General features: G+C 37.4%; 1 protein-coding gene across 1 annotated transcript in view; it reads left to right on the top strand.

The window, feature by feature from the left end:
• The window catches only part of LOC122166139, a 45822-nt gene extending 31137 nt beyond the window's left edge, over window positions 1-14685 (top strand). Inside the window, exons 14-20 of the mRNA XM_042829683.1 lie at window positions 603-642; window positions 864-915; window positions 3930-4041; window positions 8168-8251; window positions 9809-9932; window positions 13961-14063; window positions 14547-14685. Of these exons, the coding sequence (XP_042685617.1) occupies window positions 603-642; window positions 864-915; window positions 3930-4041; window positions 8168-8251; window positions 9809-9932; window positions 13961-14063; window positions 14547-14621 (590 nt within the window). The 3' untranslated portion in view covers window positions 14622-14685. The remainder of the gene's footprint in view (window positions 1-602; window positions 643-863; window positions 916-3929; window positions 4042-8167; window positions 8252-9808; window positions 9933-13960; window positions 14064-14546) is intronic.

The following is a 14685-nucleotide window of genomic DNA, read 5'->3' as shown; positions in this document are numbered from 1 at the left end:
CCAATCACAGTACTGATTTACTACAAATCTTGAGTCATGCTAGTGATTAAAGCTCCTAAATTACCTATGTGGAAAAGAGAAAGAAAGAATGGGATGTGCAGTGTAGAGGAACCTAAAACCAGCTGTGTTAGCCAGTGAAAATGCTTGAGAGAGATGCATCTGAAATGGTTAATCTAATAAAGCAGCGGGAAATTGTGTATGGATCTGGTCAGAGTTGTTTCTCTGCTCTCTTGAAAAGTGAAAAAAAAACAGTAGCACTCCCATCTCTCAGACTAGTTATTCTTCTGCCAAATGTATTGCCTGACCAGCATTGGCATACATAAAGAAAAATCATCAGGTTCTTCTTTCGAAGCAGTTTATGCTTTGCACATCTTGAGACAAAATCTTTTTTTTAAGACAGTACTTTTTACATGTTCAGCCATTTTACCTGTTCTATAAAATGTCTGGTTGTATTAACTTGATACCTTATGTAATTTGCTAAATGTTTCCAAGTATTAATAAATCTGTGTTAAAAAATGATTTTAACTACCTTAAGCAATGAGCTTTGATATTTCTGAAGGTGAATTTAACAGTTATTTTGTGAATTTCATTTTCATCGCCAGCACCTGGCCTCACTGGAGTTATTGGAGGGCGCCCTAGAATGTAAGTTAATTTTTAAAATAAAATCTTGCTTTATTAGTAATTAAATTTAAGTAATTTCTGCATTTCTGCATTTCTTGAGCTTTCTGAAATTGTTCAGAAAACTGTTGCTAATTATGGGTAAAAAGCTTTCAATTTTCCAAGTGGTTGTGAAGTATGTGAATAATCTGAAGATTTTCATTAATTTGTATTTAAATACATTTATGATTGCTTTGTGTGCCTAGATCTCCAGTTTTGAAGCCATTTTTCTTCCATTATCCAAAGAGCAATGTCCAGGTAAGACTTAACACTTAAAGCCTGCTCTGTTTCTTTTGGAGTCCCAGAAGAGAAGAACTATATACCCCAGGGGACTTTGTGTTCACAGGGGGGATAAAACTCCTGGCAAGTCACAGACTGTCTCTCTTTTCTCTTCTGCTCTGCCTGGCTAGATTCTCAGCTCAGCGCTAGAGTAAGGTTTTCACTCTTTCTCATTTTATTTGATTTATTGTCTTCTATTCCAAATTATATTGTAATCCTAATAATGGTATGAGAGCTTCCTCTCTCATTCAGCAGCTGAGGAAGCAATCAAAGGCCAGAATGTCGTTCTGTGTTGGCCCACAGCACTAAGTGGGGGAAACTGGCTGCCCATGGGCTGGACAGGTATACTGTTCTCTTGGAAAAGAGCTGGATTAAGGGCCGTGCCCAGTTGGTAACAGTTAATAAATAGTTAATGGCTTAAGTCCAGCTGGCAACCTGTTACAAGTGGTGTCCCCCGGAGGTCAGTGCTGGGGCCCATCTTGTTTAATATCTTTATCAATGACCTAGATGAGGGCATTGAGTGGGAGGTGGTGTGGATCTCCCTGAGGGCAGGGAGGCTCTGCAGAGGGATCTGGATAAGCTGGATCTCTGTGCTGAGGTGAATGGGATGAGGTTCAACAAGGCTGAGTGCCGGGTGCTGCACAACAGCCCCATGCAGCGCTACAGGCTTGGGGATGAGTAGCTGGATGACGGTGAAGAGGAAAGGGACCTGGGGGTGTTGGTTGGTGCTCGGCTGAACAGGAGCCGACAGTGTGCCCAGGTGGCCAAGAGGGCCAGCGGCATCCTGGCCTGCATTAGGAATGGCCAGCAGGAGCAGGGAGGTGAGCATCCCCTGTACTCAGCACTGGTGAGGCTGCACCTCGAGTGCTGTGTTCAGTTTTGGGCCCCTCACTACAAGAAAGACATTGAGGCCCTGGAGCGTGTGCAGAGAAGGGCAACAAAACTGGTGAGGGGTCTGGAGCACAAGTCTTATGAGGAGCGGCTGATGGAGCTGGGATTGTTCAGTGTGGAGAAGAGGAGGCTCAGCGGAGACCTCACTGCACTGTACAACTTCCTGAAGGGAGGCTGTGCTGAGGAGGGGTTTGGCCTCTTCTCCAAGGCAACAAACAGGACCCGAGGAAATGGCCGCAAGTTGTACCGGAGGAGGTTTAGGTTGGACATGAGGAAGAACTTTTTCTCTCACAGAGTGGTCAGGCACTGGAATGGCTGCACAGGGCGGTGGTGGAGTTGCTGTCCCTGGCAGTGTTCAAGAGGCGCCTGGATGAGGAGCTGTGAGATACGGCTTAGTGCTTGTGGTAGCAGCGGTGATGAGAAAACAGTTGGACTGGATGATCTTATAGGTCGTTTCCAACCTTGTGATTCTATGATTCTAAGTACAGTGACAGGCTTCTGTTTCAAGTGAAGAGGGGAAGCATTAAGAGCACAGGCAGCAAGAGAGAAGAAACCCCAAAAACAGTTAACTTAAAGAAACCAGCAGAACTAACTAACAAACTTTGTAAATAAATTACAGTAATCAATTTAGGGATTCAGAAGATTTCCTGAAAGGACTGTTCTGTTTCATTTTTAGACACGTGTTTAGTGCTCAGCACAAATAAGTGTTACATTTTTCTCAACATCGGTGGAAAAGAATTTAACATTAAATTCTAAGAGGAGATTCCACGCAGTTATTGAAACCACACTGACAAACTGTGGATAGTGGAAAAGTATTGCAAAACCACTTTTTGCTTTGGAAGAAGTTAGAATAGAAACATTCAGTTGGAAGACACCTACAAAGATCACGTCCATCTGCCTGATCGCTTCAGGGATGAAGAGGAGTTAGGGCATATTATTAAGGGCATTAACCAAATGCCTCTTAAACTGATGGTGTGGAATGAACCACCTTTCTAGGAAGCCCATTCCAGTGTTTGATCACCCTCACAGTAAATGAGTTTTTCCTGCTATCTGGTCTGAACCTTCCCTGGTGCAGCTTTGTGATGTTGAAGTACTTACCATTCTTATTGCCACTGACATTTTGCTGTCAGTGGCTGATGGATGGCTTGTCTTTTTTAATATTAAAGTATTGTCTTTATGGAAGTTCAGGCTACTGCTTTATCAAATCACATGTAAAATTACTAATGAGCACTGTGTTCTAAATGTGGTCAAATGCCTGCTAAGATTAAATAGTAATTTCATTTAGCAAGGGAAGACAGCATTGTCTCTTAACAATACAGAAAATCAAAATGCTTGCTCTGAGGAACTGATCTGGTGAGCAGGCTAATACGCTCGTAATGATATTCTTTGTCACTGTTGAAAAGCAACAAAGGTTATATAAAAGCATGGTCTAAGTGATTCGGTCCCTGTGCCAAAGTTTTAGCCATGTATTAAGAAAGATCTCGATAGAGATTGCAGAGTAAATAAGGTATGAATTCACTTCTTTTCTAGATTGGAATTTCATTTACAAAGAGTCCAGTTGCCATAGAGATAAACCTAGAATTTGATCTAAACCCAAAAATACTACATAAGGAGATTTTCAGATACATTAATATTGCCACAGTGGGTTCTTTTGTTTTGTGTTTGATAACACTTTTCTGGATTTCAGGTTTCAATACCTCATTGGTTATGTGTTGTTTTCAGTGCTCTTACGCAACTGTCCTGATTTTACCACAGGTCACGAGTGGTTTTACAGTGCAAAACTGAGTTATTTTCCATGTATGCTTTTTCATGTTTAAGGGGTAACCTAAAACTTGTGCTAGGAGCAAGAATCCTAGCAAGCCTTCTGAAAACAAGAATAATTTTCTCTTTTTTTTTTTTTGGTCTTCCCTTTAAATAACCACTGGAGGCCTTTGTTGCCATTTGCTGTTTTCTAAGAAAAATCTTAAGCAGTTGAGAAAAATGATCAAAAAGATTTTATTTAAAATGTTGGAGATGAATATTTAATTAGAAAAAGATATTCCCGTGTTGTGCTGGATTTCTTGGCCTAATTTGACAGTTTGGGAATTGTTTTTTTTTTCCAGATCAACTTATTTCTAAATGGTCAGTATGTTGAGACATTTGAGGAGGATCTCACGTTTACATCAGATGAGGCTGTTTCCTTTGATCCACCCAAGATTAATGCTGAATTGAAAGGTACGATCATCCTCTACTTGCAGTGTATCATTTCCCATCTTTGTCCAAGAAAATCACGTGCTAAATTTTGTCTAAGAAATTGGTCTTACCTCCTTACACTATGCATTATGAATTCCTTTGCAAAACTCGTAAGCCACTTTTCTTAGGAAGGGTGGCGATTAGCATCAGACAGTATCACACTGGAGTCTAAAACAAGGCTATATCAAATTGCTTTAAAAAAAAACACCATAGCCTTAGGCACACTTGAACTTTTACTTGATATTGAAACATGGTTTGAAAGTATATTTAAAGATTATTGTATTAATCCTGGTACAAGTTGGTTTTAATTAAATCAAAGTACTTGCATTCAGAACGGAAGGCAGAAGTACAGAGTCCTTAATAATTTGGATAAACAAATTCAGCCATATTACATTGGGCTTCATGAAATGAATAAGAATGGGACTGACCTGGAGCTAGTAAGTTTTGAAGAAAGGATATTAGAATAATGCTTCTTTATGAACATTTCTATTCCACTTTTCTAATACGTATGTCTGAAGAAGGAAAAGAAGATACCTGGGTGAACCAGTGAGCTAAGATGAGTAGGTCTGAATGTCCGCAGTGAAGTGTTCAGTCTGAGTTGTTCATGGATGCTAGGTATTAGATTAAGGATTATAGAACCTTTTAGGTATTTACAGTTTTTCTTATCCCTTCTAATGGCAGAACTGCATGCTGCATTTTGTAACATACAGCCTTCTTCATAGTTTCCTTTCGATCCAGACAGAATCTTCATTGTTATATTTCTGCTCACTAGAGAGATGTGATAATTAATTTAAAACTGTGGATAGAGCCTTTCAAATCTAAATCAAGTAACTTCAAGTAAAGATTATTTGTTCAAATTATTTCTAAATGTAATACTAGTCCTGAAAGAAAAATTTAGATCTTCGAGTGTGTGTATATACAAAAAAAACTGCATCTTAACATTTTGTACCTTCATATCATCTGAATCTGGATCCAAAATCAGTGAGTGGAATTTCTCAAAACTACTAGTAGAATCTGAAATTGTCAATTATGGAAGATATTCTATACAATGTAGAGAAATTTTCAAATAGATGCGTGGCTATGTGTTTACGTGTTGGAAGTCACTGATACTGAACATCCATCTGCCATGTGTGAATTTGTTTTCTCTGTCCTTTCAGACATCCCTTCAAGGAAATCTTCTTGCATCAAACAGAAATAAATTTTAGTTTTCAGTGTGTTCAGTTCTTGATTATGTCTGTTGCTAATCAAAGCTCATAGCAGAATCTCTTTGATATATGGGAGTTCCAGGGAGGGCAGTGGGGGATTATCATCATCACACTCAGTGAGTTAAGGAATAGAAGATCGTGGTTTCTCTAATGAAGAGGCTAGCAGAGTTACTGATTTATTCATTTATTTACTTATTTACTTTTTAATTTCAACATAACTGCAACAATAAATATTGGAGAAAAAAAAAAAAAGCAGTTAGGCTTCCTGTTGCTTTCAAATGCCTTCTTGTCATTCGAGAAGACTTTCTGAGGTGCCTGAGATCAGCTTTAAGTACTGAATTCTTCAGGCTTTATTCAGGCAGAACTCTACTTTTGAGGGTCAGCAGATCTCCTCTGTTTTTTTTCCCTGAGAAGGACCTCTAAACTTTTGCCCTTAGTTGTAAATAGAAATGTTTTCTCTATGTGACTAAATACTTACCTACTTCTGTGACTTAACATATGGACAACATAGATGAGAAATAGATGGATTAGACTGTAAAAGCAGTAAACTCTGCTAAAGCATTTTGTCAGCATTTAGTAAGGAAAGAAGTATTTTTTTCTTGGTTTCATGGTTATCTCAAGTGTGAGGGACTGCTGGTTGTCTTTGAACAGATAAGAGAAATATGCGAAAGTGGATTTCAAAAATTCTGCTAGATGTGGTTCTGGAAGGATGGAATTTGAATTTACTGTTTGCCCTAGCTTCGAAGAGGATTCTTCTGTAGATTTAAGATGTTTGTTAAATGAAAACAACTTCCTGATAAACAGATCATGAAGGATAAATCAATAAATCAATAAATGAGAACAGCAGAGTGCTGTCTCGAAATGGTTTTGTTTAAATGAAGACTGTCAGAGACTGTCTGAAACGTCGTTGATGACTTCTACATCTTCTAAAATTTGAACACTGCCACATTTCAACCTTTGAAAAATATTTTTTCTTTTGGAATTGCAGATCGAATAAAAATTAAAAAAAGAAAAAAAAAAAAAAAGAAAAAAGAAAAGCAGTTTCTGTACTGTGCAAAGTATGGCAGATCTGGCCGAAGTGAGGAATGAGCTTTACCTGGGCTCTTTCTGCATCAGAAGAGGATCTCACTTGCTTAATCACAAAAAATATTCCCCAGCTATATAAATATACCCTTTAATATTTTCTGGCAAGTTTTATGACACTGTTTTTCATGGAAGTGAACGTAGAAAAGACTGAGCATCAAGCTCAAAACACATCTGCTATGTTAACTCTTCTGTCATGTATTTTCCACACTTCAAGTTCTGTTTATTGCCAGTGAAGTATTATTATACTAGACTAACCCATAACTAATTTCTAGATTTTCCTTTAGGATGTGAGTAATGTCCTTTTTTGGTGCAGCTAGATCGGAAAATGTTTGCTGTGGTCAGCCCCAGATTGTTCCCTGCTAATGGTTTCCTCTATTGGAGGTTATCTGACATTTGATTTACAAGACCTTCTCTTCAATACAAGTTTGAGTTTTTAACACGTTAGACTGACAATGTGCTCTAGGCTGAATTATTTTTCTAAAAGAAAGGGGAAAAAAAACCAAACCTTTTTTTTTTGTCAATTTTTTTGTCAGTTGTTTGTCAGTTGTTTCCTGTGGCTGATGCCACCTGGTGTCACACCAGAAAGCAGGAAAAATGTCACTTCTATACCATGAATGTTCCTTTTATTGGGTTCAAGGAGCAGAGAGAGGATATAACCTGCCCACTCATGTGCAGGAAGATAGAAAATCACAGGAAGGGGTTATAGGAAAGGATGAAGGATGGGAATTCTAAATGCAAGGCAGATAGGTGGATAAGTTTGAGATGCTGGCACTGAAGCCAGGGATGCTAGGAGAGCTAATATGTCCAGAGGGAAGTTGGGTTAGAAGCACAACAGGCTTGAAATGACTGGATTCTCTCTGCCCAAAAAAAAAGGATATAAATTGTACTTCAAGTTTAAGTGTTAGGCTTCTGTCACTGGATAACTGAGATGTGGTGGCAAGGTGAGCACTTCATCTCTCCTTCAGAGGAGCAGCTAGCTGGTGGCTGCCTGCTGCTTACTATTGAAGAATTGCAAGAGGTCTGTGATGTATGTCTAAACAATCCAACCTTGTTTATAAACTCTGTGGCTTCAACAGGATTGGACTTCTGGATTTGGGAAGGAGTGGGGCTGCTTTTTTTTTTTTTTAATTTATAAGTAGATAAAAATAATATTTCTTGTTCTATGGAGTGTAATAGTAATAATGTTCATGAAGACTTGAAAATCCAGTATTCCAGACAAGTTAAAAAACTGACTAGCTTCTGATAGCAAATGCAATTATGACCATGAAATGCCTTTTCCAGATGACACTAAAATATTTGCAAAAAATAACCCTTATAGCAGCATGTAGGAAAGCAAGAGAGATGCAGAGTCTTCAAACAGAGTTTTAAATCTGCTTTCTACGGACAACAAATTATCAGTAAATAAATGTATTTTCTACCCACACTGGAAGCAGAGAAATCTATATGTTAACTGGAAAACAGCTGGTCAAGAAATACCACATGTCTGCTAAGCCTCCTTCAGAGGTACTGCACTGCTATGATGGAGATGAATTTTCATATGCAGAGGTGGCAGAACAGGGGACGTGTGGCACAGCATTCAGCTATGTAAAAGTAAAGCTGATTTGCCTTTATAAATACACATCAGGACAGAAACAGTCAATTTTGTGGTTTTGCCCCCACCCTCACAACTTCTTCTCTGGTATCTGTGGTAAGAAAATTTTGACGTTGTTTGTGAGAGTACTACAGACAAACAGGAAGACTGTAAAGACAGTTACTTCTTCAAAATGTACCATTGTGTGTAGCTGTCATTACAGTGCATTCATTTTTACCTTGCACAGATCTGCCAAGTGGTCACCATACCTACCGCCTAGAGGATCTTGCCTACACTAGAAGTGGAGACAAAGGCAACTCTGCAAACATAGGTATTTATCTTTCTTCTCAAGGTGGTTTAAGTCTCCCAGCTAAGAGGCACCAAATGCTCTCCTTAATTTTTGGGAAATCTCTTAACATAACTTGATTATTTCTTTTATTATTTCTCAAATGAAACAATCCATATGAAACAGTATTTAACTAATGCAGTGTCTGTACGTCAGTGTTCAGCAGCTGTTTGAAATCTGAGGTATTAAGAAAAACACTTGAATGTCTTATAATATAAAGCTTTGTTTACGGTTGCGAAGAGTAAGCACCCCAAAATTAAGAAACATATTTTTAGGGTTTCTTCTGCACATCTGTTATTACTTCTTCGTGTCTGTCTATTATATAATATAATTTCTTGGTTGTCTGAAGGTGTGTACTATTTCTGTATGTTAATTTTGTGTCATGTAGATGGCTAAAATATTGTTAGGAAATACCAAAGTTGTTCTTGAAAGTAAGAGAATGTTTTTAATTATATTGTAAATCCAAGTGGTATGTTTCAGTGTGCAGGCTTTACGTTGATTATGCTGCTTCTTGTATTGATTAATAATTCCCTCTGTTCCTTACTTCTGCATGCAACAATTGGCTCTCTAACTTGTTCGAAGATGAGAGCGTGTGGTGTTCAAAGCTCAGTATGAATTAAAGGTGCGTTTGGGATTTGATTTGCTATTAGCTGTCGTGCTAAGACTGATGGATTTTGTTTATATTTAAGGAAAAGGTTTTCTTGTCCTTCTTTGTGAAGCTTTTCTTTGTGTTGAAGAGTGAAGAGGTGTTGATTTTTTTTTTTAATTATTATTATTATTATTATTTTAAATTATTTTATTTGTTCCATCTGTGGTTGACTATTAATACAATATAGCATTGTCAGGTCATGAATTGTGTGTGCACTGCCAGTGGGCTTCCTCAGATATAAAGAAACTATTGCTTTGTTAAATGAACAACAAACTACTTATGAGGTGAAATTAATTTTAAGTCCCTAGATAAAGAGATCTGTGACATGAACCTGCTTTCCTGATCCTGCTGTGGAACATTGGCTTCAGCATAAAGTTACCTGGAGTTTATCAATGCATACTTACAGCAATAAAAAACTGTCATTTCTTGCAGTTAGTGAGCGTTAGAACCAAAAACAAACCCACTACTGATCTGATCATGCTTTGTTAATGGTCAGCTACAATTACTTTTCTAAGTCCTGCACACCCTTTAGGGGAAGATAACTTCATGTATTGTTTCTTTTGCTGGTTTTTTTTTGTTTGTTTGGTTTTTTTTTGGGGGGGGGTGGTATTTTGTTTTTCTTCAGGTGTTTTCCAGTGGCAGGGTCCACTTGCAGCTAGAAGAATGAAATTGTTAATATCATGTACTTCGGTAGCCTTCTTCCATGTCATGCACCACACTGCCTCTCTACTGACAGAGGAAAGGCTGTCCTGCTCCTTTATTCAGGTGTTCATTAAAGAGTATCTATACGTACATTTTCAGTTGAGAGGATGACCTCAAATCAGTTTTGAAAGGATAATTACAAATAGGTTTCAATAGCTCATATTTCAACTATCATTAATTTTACCTAACAGGTGTCATAGCACGGCATCCTTTGTATTATCCATATCTAAAGAAAACTTTAACTGCTCAAGCCTTGGAGAACTACTTTGAACACCTTTTAGAGCGAGAAAAACCTGAAGAAGAGCTGGTATCAAGGTGAGTAGTAAGGAACTTGTGCAGTACAGTTGTACGATAGATTTGTGATGGTGTCAGAAGGTGTTTTAAACTAAATAGAGTATTGCAGACCTATCTGTATTCAACTTTTTTTTCTTTAATGTATCTTTCTTTGCATTTTTAAGTAAAAACAAGTTGCACTGCATTTTTTGTTCTGTTCTAATGAAGAATGTCTACAAAACAGTAATAACTTGTAGTCTACTTTTGAGAAACATATTCCTAGTCTTGAAACTGCAGGAGCCTTAGTAACTGAAGCTTCCCAAGCATCCAAGTCACTACATGACGAGGAATTGGAAATCCCTGGCAAATGAGACATCCTGTTCTTGCAGAGTGAGGAAGTAGTGCTCATTCTCCTGAGTGTGCCCAGTAAAGCAGATAAGAGGTTTTAAGCCTGCTGTGTCTCACTAAAAACAAGTGCTTTGATACTGCAACAAACTCTTTACCCTTCTAGAACCTGTTTTGATATAACATTATTTGTTCCACCACAATGGACATTTTGCCAAAATCTTTACATCTTTTTGTGGCTGCCAAGAAATAAGTGTCTTTTTGCTTGGTCAAAGAGCATGAGTCAGAAAGGTGCAGCTCAAAGCCCAGAGAACTTGGAGCTATTTTAACTCCTGGTCTTTGAGCATCGTGATGAACTGATCTACGCAGAACCCACCGTTTCATAAGTGCTAACAAATCTACAGATCTAAGAAATTCTAATATCTAGAAAGTAAATACATTTCCTCTGAAACAGACCAGAGAAAGGGGGAAAAAAATAAAAAATGTCAGGCCTTCTAATGATACCTATAGAAATGGATTCATTGTGGTTCCTTAACGGTGTTTACGTTCATAAATAAAAGTTCCAATTTGCTGTGTCTGGGTAAAGCCAATTAAATTTGATTAATTAGATTATCTGTTCCTGGGTTTGGTTTCTTTTAATGATGTGATAATGGAGCTATTTGAGACAACTGAAAAAACTCTGTGGGAAAAAGAATAGATCCATATGTGGAACTCTTTAGGATTATTATTATGCTTGTGTGCTTCAGATTGCTGTTAAATTACTCATTTATTTTTAGATTTTACTGTCATAAGAAAGGCTGTCTTATTTTCCTTCATTTTAAATGTGAGTTGTTAAGCAATAGACATTATTTTTGCTATTAAAAACATACCAACTGTGGTTCTGCTTCAATACATAACAGAGATTGTCAGCTGGTTGCTTTTAATTCTTTCTCCTTAAGGCTAATGAAATAAACAAAAAATGATGGGATTATTCTCAATAGAGAGTGTTGTAAACTCAGAAGCTTGCAGAATGTAGGCAACACAGCAGCAAAAGATTCCTTAGATGAGAGCTGGGATTGCACTGCATTGCGTTGCATTGTGTGCCCCCCAGCTCCCCTGGGTTGGCCCTGCCTCCCCACCAGGTGCTCAACCACTGGTTCAAAAAGTGACTTAGCATTTCTGCTGCAACATCTTTCAGTATTATTTCTGCAGTTACCTATTTCTATAACAGAGAATTGCATTTCTATTAGAACTGTATCCATGAGGGCATTTTTTTTAAGGATTTCTTGCTGTGAAGAACTGAGGAACAAAACACTGAATTTTTGGCAGATAGCAAAACTTTTAAATTGCTTTTGCATATACATTTATTATGGGGAAAAAACAGACTCATGTACCTCTCTACAATGTGTTTTATTGCAAACATCTCTTCTAGCAGCTGCTTTCCCTTGACAGGAAGAATGCTGTCTTTTCCTTGATACCAACGCGATAAACAAATTTTATAACGTTATTATTTCCATACGTTTCTAACAGGAAATTTACAGGGAAACCTGGCTTCTTTGAACAGGTATGGACAGCACTTTAAGGAAGTAGTTAAGGAGGCACCCCATTGTGCATAAGCATAGGAGTTGAGCTACAGCAGTGAATTTTCCTTCTTTCATTGGTTTCCATCACAGCCTTAATATTCTTTGAAGAGTCGATTTGTTTTCTGCACTTTTAAAAGCAGCTCTTAAGCATGACCTAGTGCAGTTCAATCGAAAGTTTTTCTTACTTTAGGTCTTAGTTTAACATAAATTGTTTAATTGTGCTGGTCAAATGCATGACCACATGTAATTCATATATTGTTGCTGCTTAAGACTGCTATGATGGTTCTGCTAAAGTTTTTTATATTTGTGTAGGAGTGTATTTTTTGTGCAGAAAGATTTAGGATGTTCAGATGCTTCGGATAGGTCTGAATGTATTGAAAATGCTGCCTCTGAATATTGCTTCTGTAAATCTAGTTCTAGCTAGAACATCTTACTCTAAATAGTTATTGAAGATGTGTGAAGCTAACGTGCTTCTCTTTGATGTTCTAAATTAAGATCCACAGCTCACATTGCGTGCTTCCAGAATTGTTGAGGAGGGTGAAATTTAAAGTGTTCCACTCCTCGTTTGCTTGTTGCTGTCCAGGTTCTCTCCTGATTATTTGAATGGCTGATTTTCATGGAACTTCTTTGAGGAGCTAAGGTCTTAGCTTCTAAACACGTGTTCCATTATTCTGATTCTGATGCAGGGATGTACCAGTGGTGAAATTGTTTCTTACCTGGAAGTTTTGGGAGATTTCATTTAGGGTAAAGCTTGCAGTGTGGCGTATTGATGGACATGGTATGTGGTCACTTGGAATTTGCAGAGTTTGCAAAAAAAAAAATTGGAAATGTTGTGAGGTTCTCTAATCCTTGCTGATTACATTATTAGTCAGTTACATAGATGACATTTCTTAAATTACTTTATTCTACTCATTCCTGTCGAATGCTGATTAGTATCAACAGCAGCCCTCATTTTTACAATGCTGAAAGGGACTGGAGAAGATAAACCTCAACCACAGAAGAGTACTGCAAGAAATTCCAGCTTTTTTAGAGAACAGATTTGAAGAATTTGTTGCAAACAGATGAAGATCAGATAAATGACTAAAGAGAAACAGGCAACGCTGGAGGAAATGTGATTTAAACTGTAGCAGTGAAACATCTGGAGACACAGCAAGAGCTGAATAAGGTCTTTTTCAGTTATTCATTGTGTCTTGCTGATGTTGTGATGAAATTCTTTCCTAAGAGGGAAGGAAAAAAAAAAAAAAGGAAAGCCATCAAGTCCTTAGATAAAGGAAGCAATGGAGGAAAACAAAAAACCAAGGAGCACTGGAAGAGTACACAGAAGGAGACAAAGCACTGGAAAACTATGGAATGGCAAATGGAAATATGCTATAGACCTATTTATGGAATTTGAAATAGCTTTGCTAGGAAATCATGAAGCCATTTGCCAGACTTCCAGAAAAGTTTCCAAATTGGAAATGCAGCAGCCAAAAGCAAGGGTGAAAAAAAGCATACAGTGGCAGTGGAACAGGAAAATGGGTCTGTCATACTAAAATAAAATTGTTTTATCTTAACGAAGCACATGGCTCCAGTGAAGTGTTGAAATGTAGCTTTACTTGTAATTTATTAAAAATTCTCCATAGTTGCAAGAGTTTGAGCTAGTGAGTCATGGTTATTTCTCAGTAATAGTGAGCATGACTTCCAAATCAGCTGGCAGACAGTGTCAGCAAAAGTGAGTTCTGGGGATTATGTGATTATTTTTTTCAGTATCAGAACTAGGAAATATTAAAAATACTTCCCTCTGTCTGTTGTGTTTTCTTAAATCACACTGGATTTGAAATAAATGCCTATAGAGCTTTCTAAATGGCTGGAGTGATGGAAATGAGAAAAGTGGCTTATTAGCAATCTATGAATTTTGACATTGGAGGAGAGTTATACTTTATGATCCTCCTTTAGAACTATTAAGGGCTGACAAGTGGGTGTAAGGGTGAGAAATAAGAAAGTAGGAAAGGTTAACCTTCAGTTTAACTCCTAGGCTTGATTGACCAGTAGAGGTTGCTGTCAGAAGCACATTGGTTTCTGCACAGTCTTTTTACTTCTGTTCTGTAAATGACAAAAATGAGTTTTTGTCCAAAATCTCGGGTGGAGAGGTGTAACAACAAGAATGTGTATTTTATCTTACAGATATGAATTGCCAGGAATCCATGCATTAAATTTTGTTTTGAGGAATTCCCTTGGTGGTGGTGGTGTAGCATCCCTAAGGAGTGACCCACAGGCATGTATTGATGTAATGCATTTATCTTTTGTAACTGAATATTCCACTGTTTTCCCAGTAATTTGTTGTTAGCTGTGGGACTGTTCACAGAGTAGGATGATGCTAGGTATGAATTGGGTAGCAGAGCTGAACTCAAGTTTATTTTACCAGTAGGTAACAAATACAACAAACTACTCAATCTGTTTAGGAGTAAATGTTTTTTCATGCTTGACTACATTAATTCACAAGTGAGGCAATTAAATGAAAGAGAGCAATATTAATTATGGAAAAGTACAATTCGAGTAAACCTATGATCCAGATCTTGATTGAAAACTCACTTGAAATCTCTAAGGATATATAGTGATACACATTAAACATACTGACCGTGCTCAATTTTTACACTGATGATAAAACTTATACTGATTAAAGATCTATATATATCCATATTATACAGTTTTAATTTACAAAGACTGTATATTTAGATAGTAAGTGGTTGTTGGTTTTTTTTCCTTACAGGGCAAAGCACTTGGGCAGATGCTGCTGGATTTCCAGATTAAAAATGTTCCTGATTTAAAATCATTGATAGAGTAACAGGTGCTTGATACATATGTTTTTGTAACACTTTTGAGTAATATAAAAATGTCATAAGGAAGAA

The sequence above is a fragment of the Centrocercus urophasianus genome, unplaced genomic scaffold (genome assembly GCF_019232065.1).
Source record: "Centrocercus urophasianus isolate 14NV4802_14NV808 unplaced genomic scaffold, USGS_Curo_1.0 seq_32, whole genome shotgun sequence".
Lineage (NCBI taxonomy): Eukaryota > Metazoa > Chordata > Aves > Galliformes > Phasianidae > Centrocercus > Centrocercus urophasianus.
The sequence above is the reverse complement of the archived record's forward strand: the minus strand, read 5'-3'. Positions and strand labels throughout refer to the sequence as shown.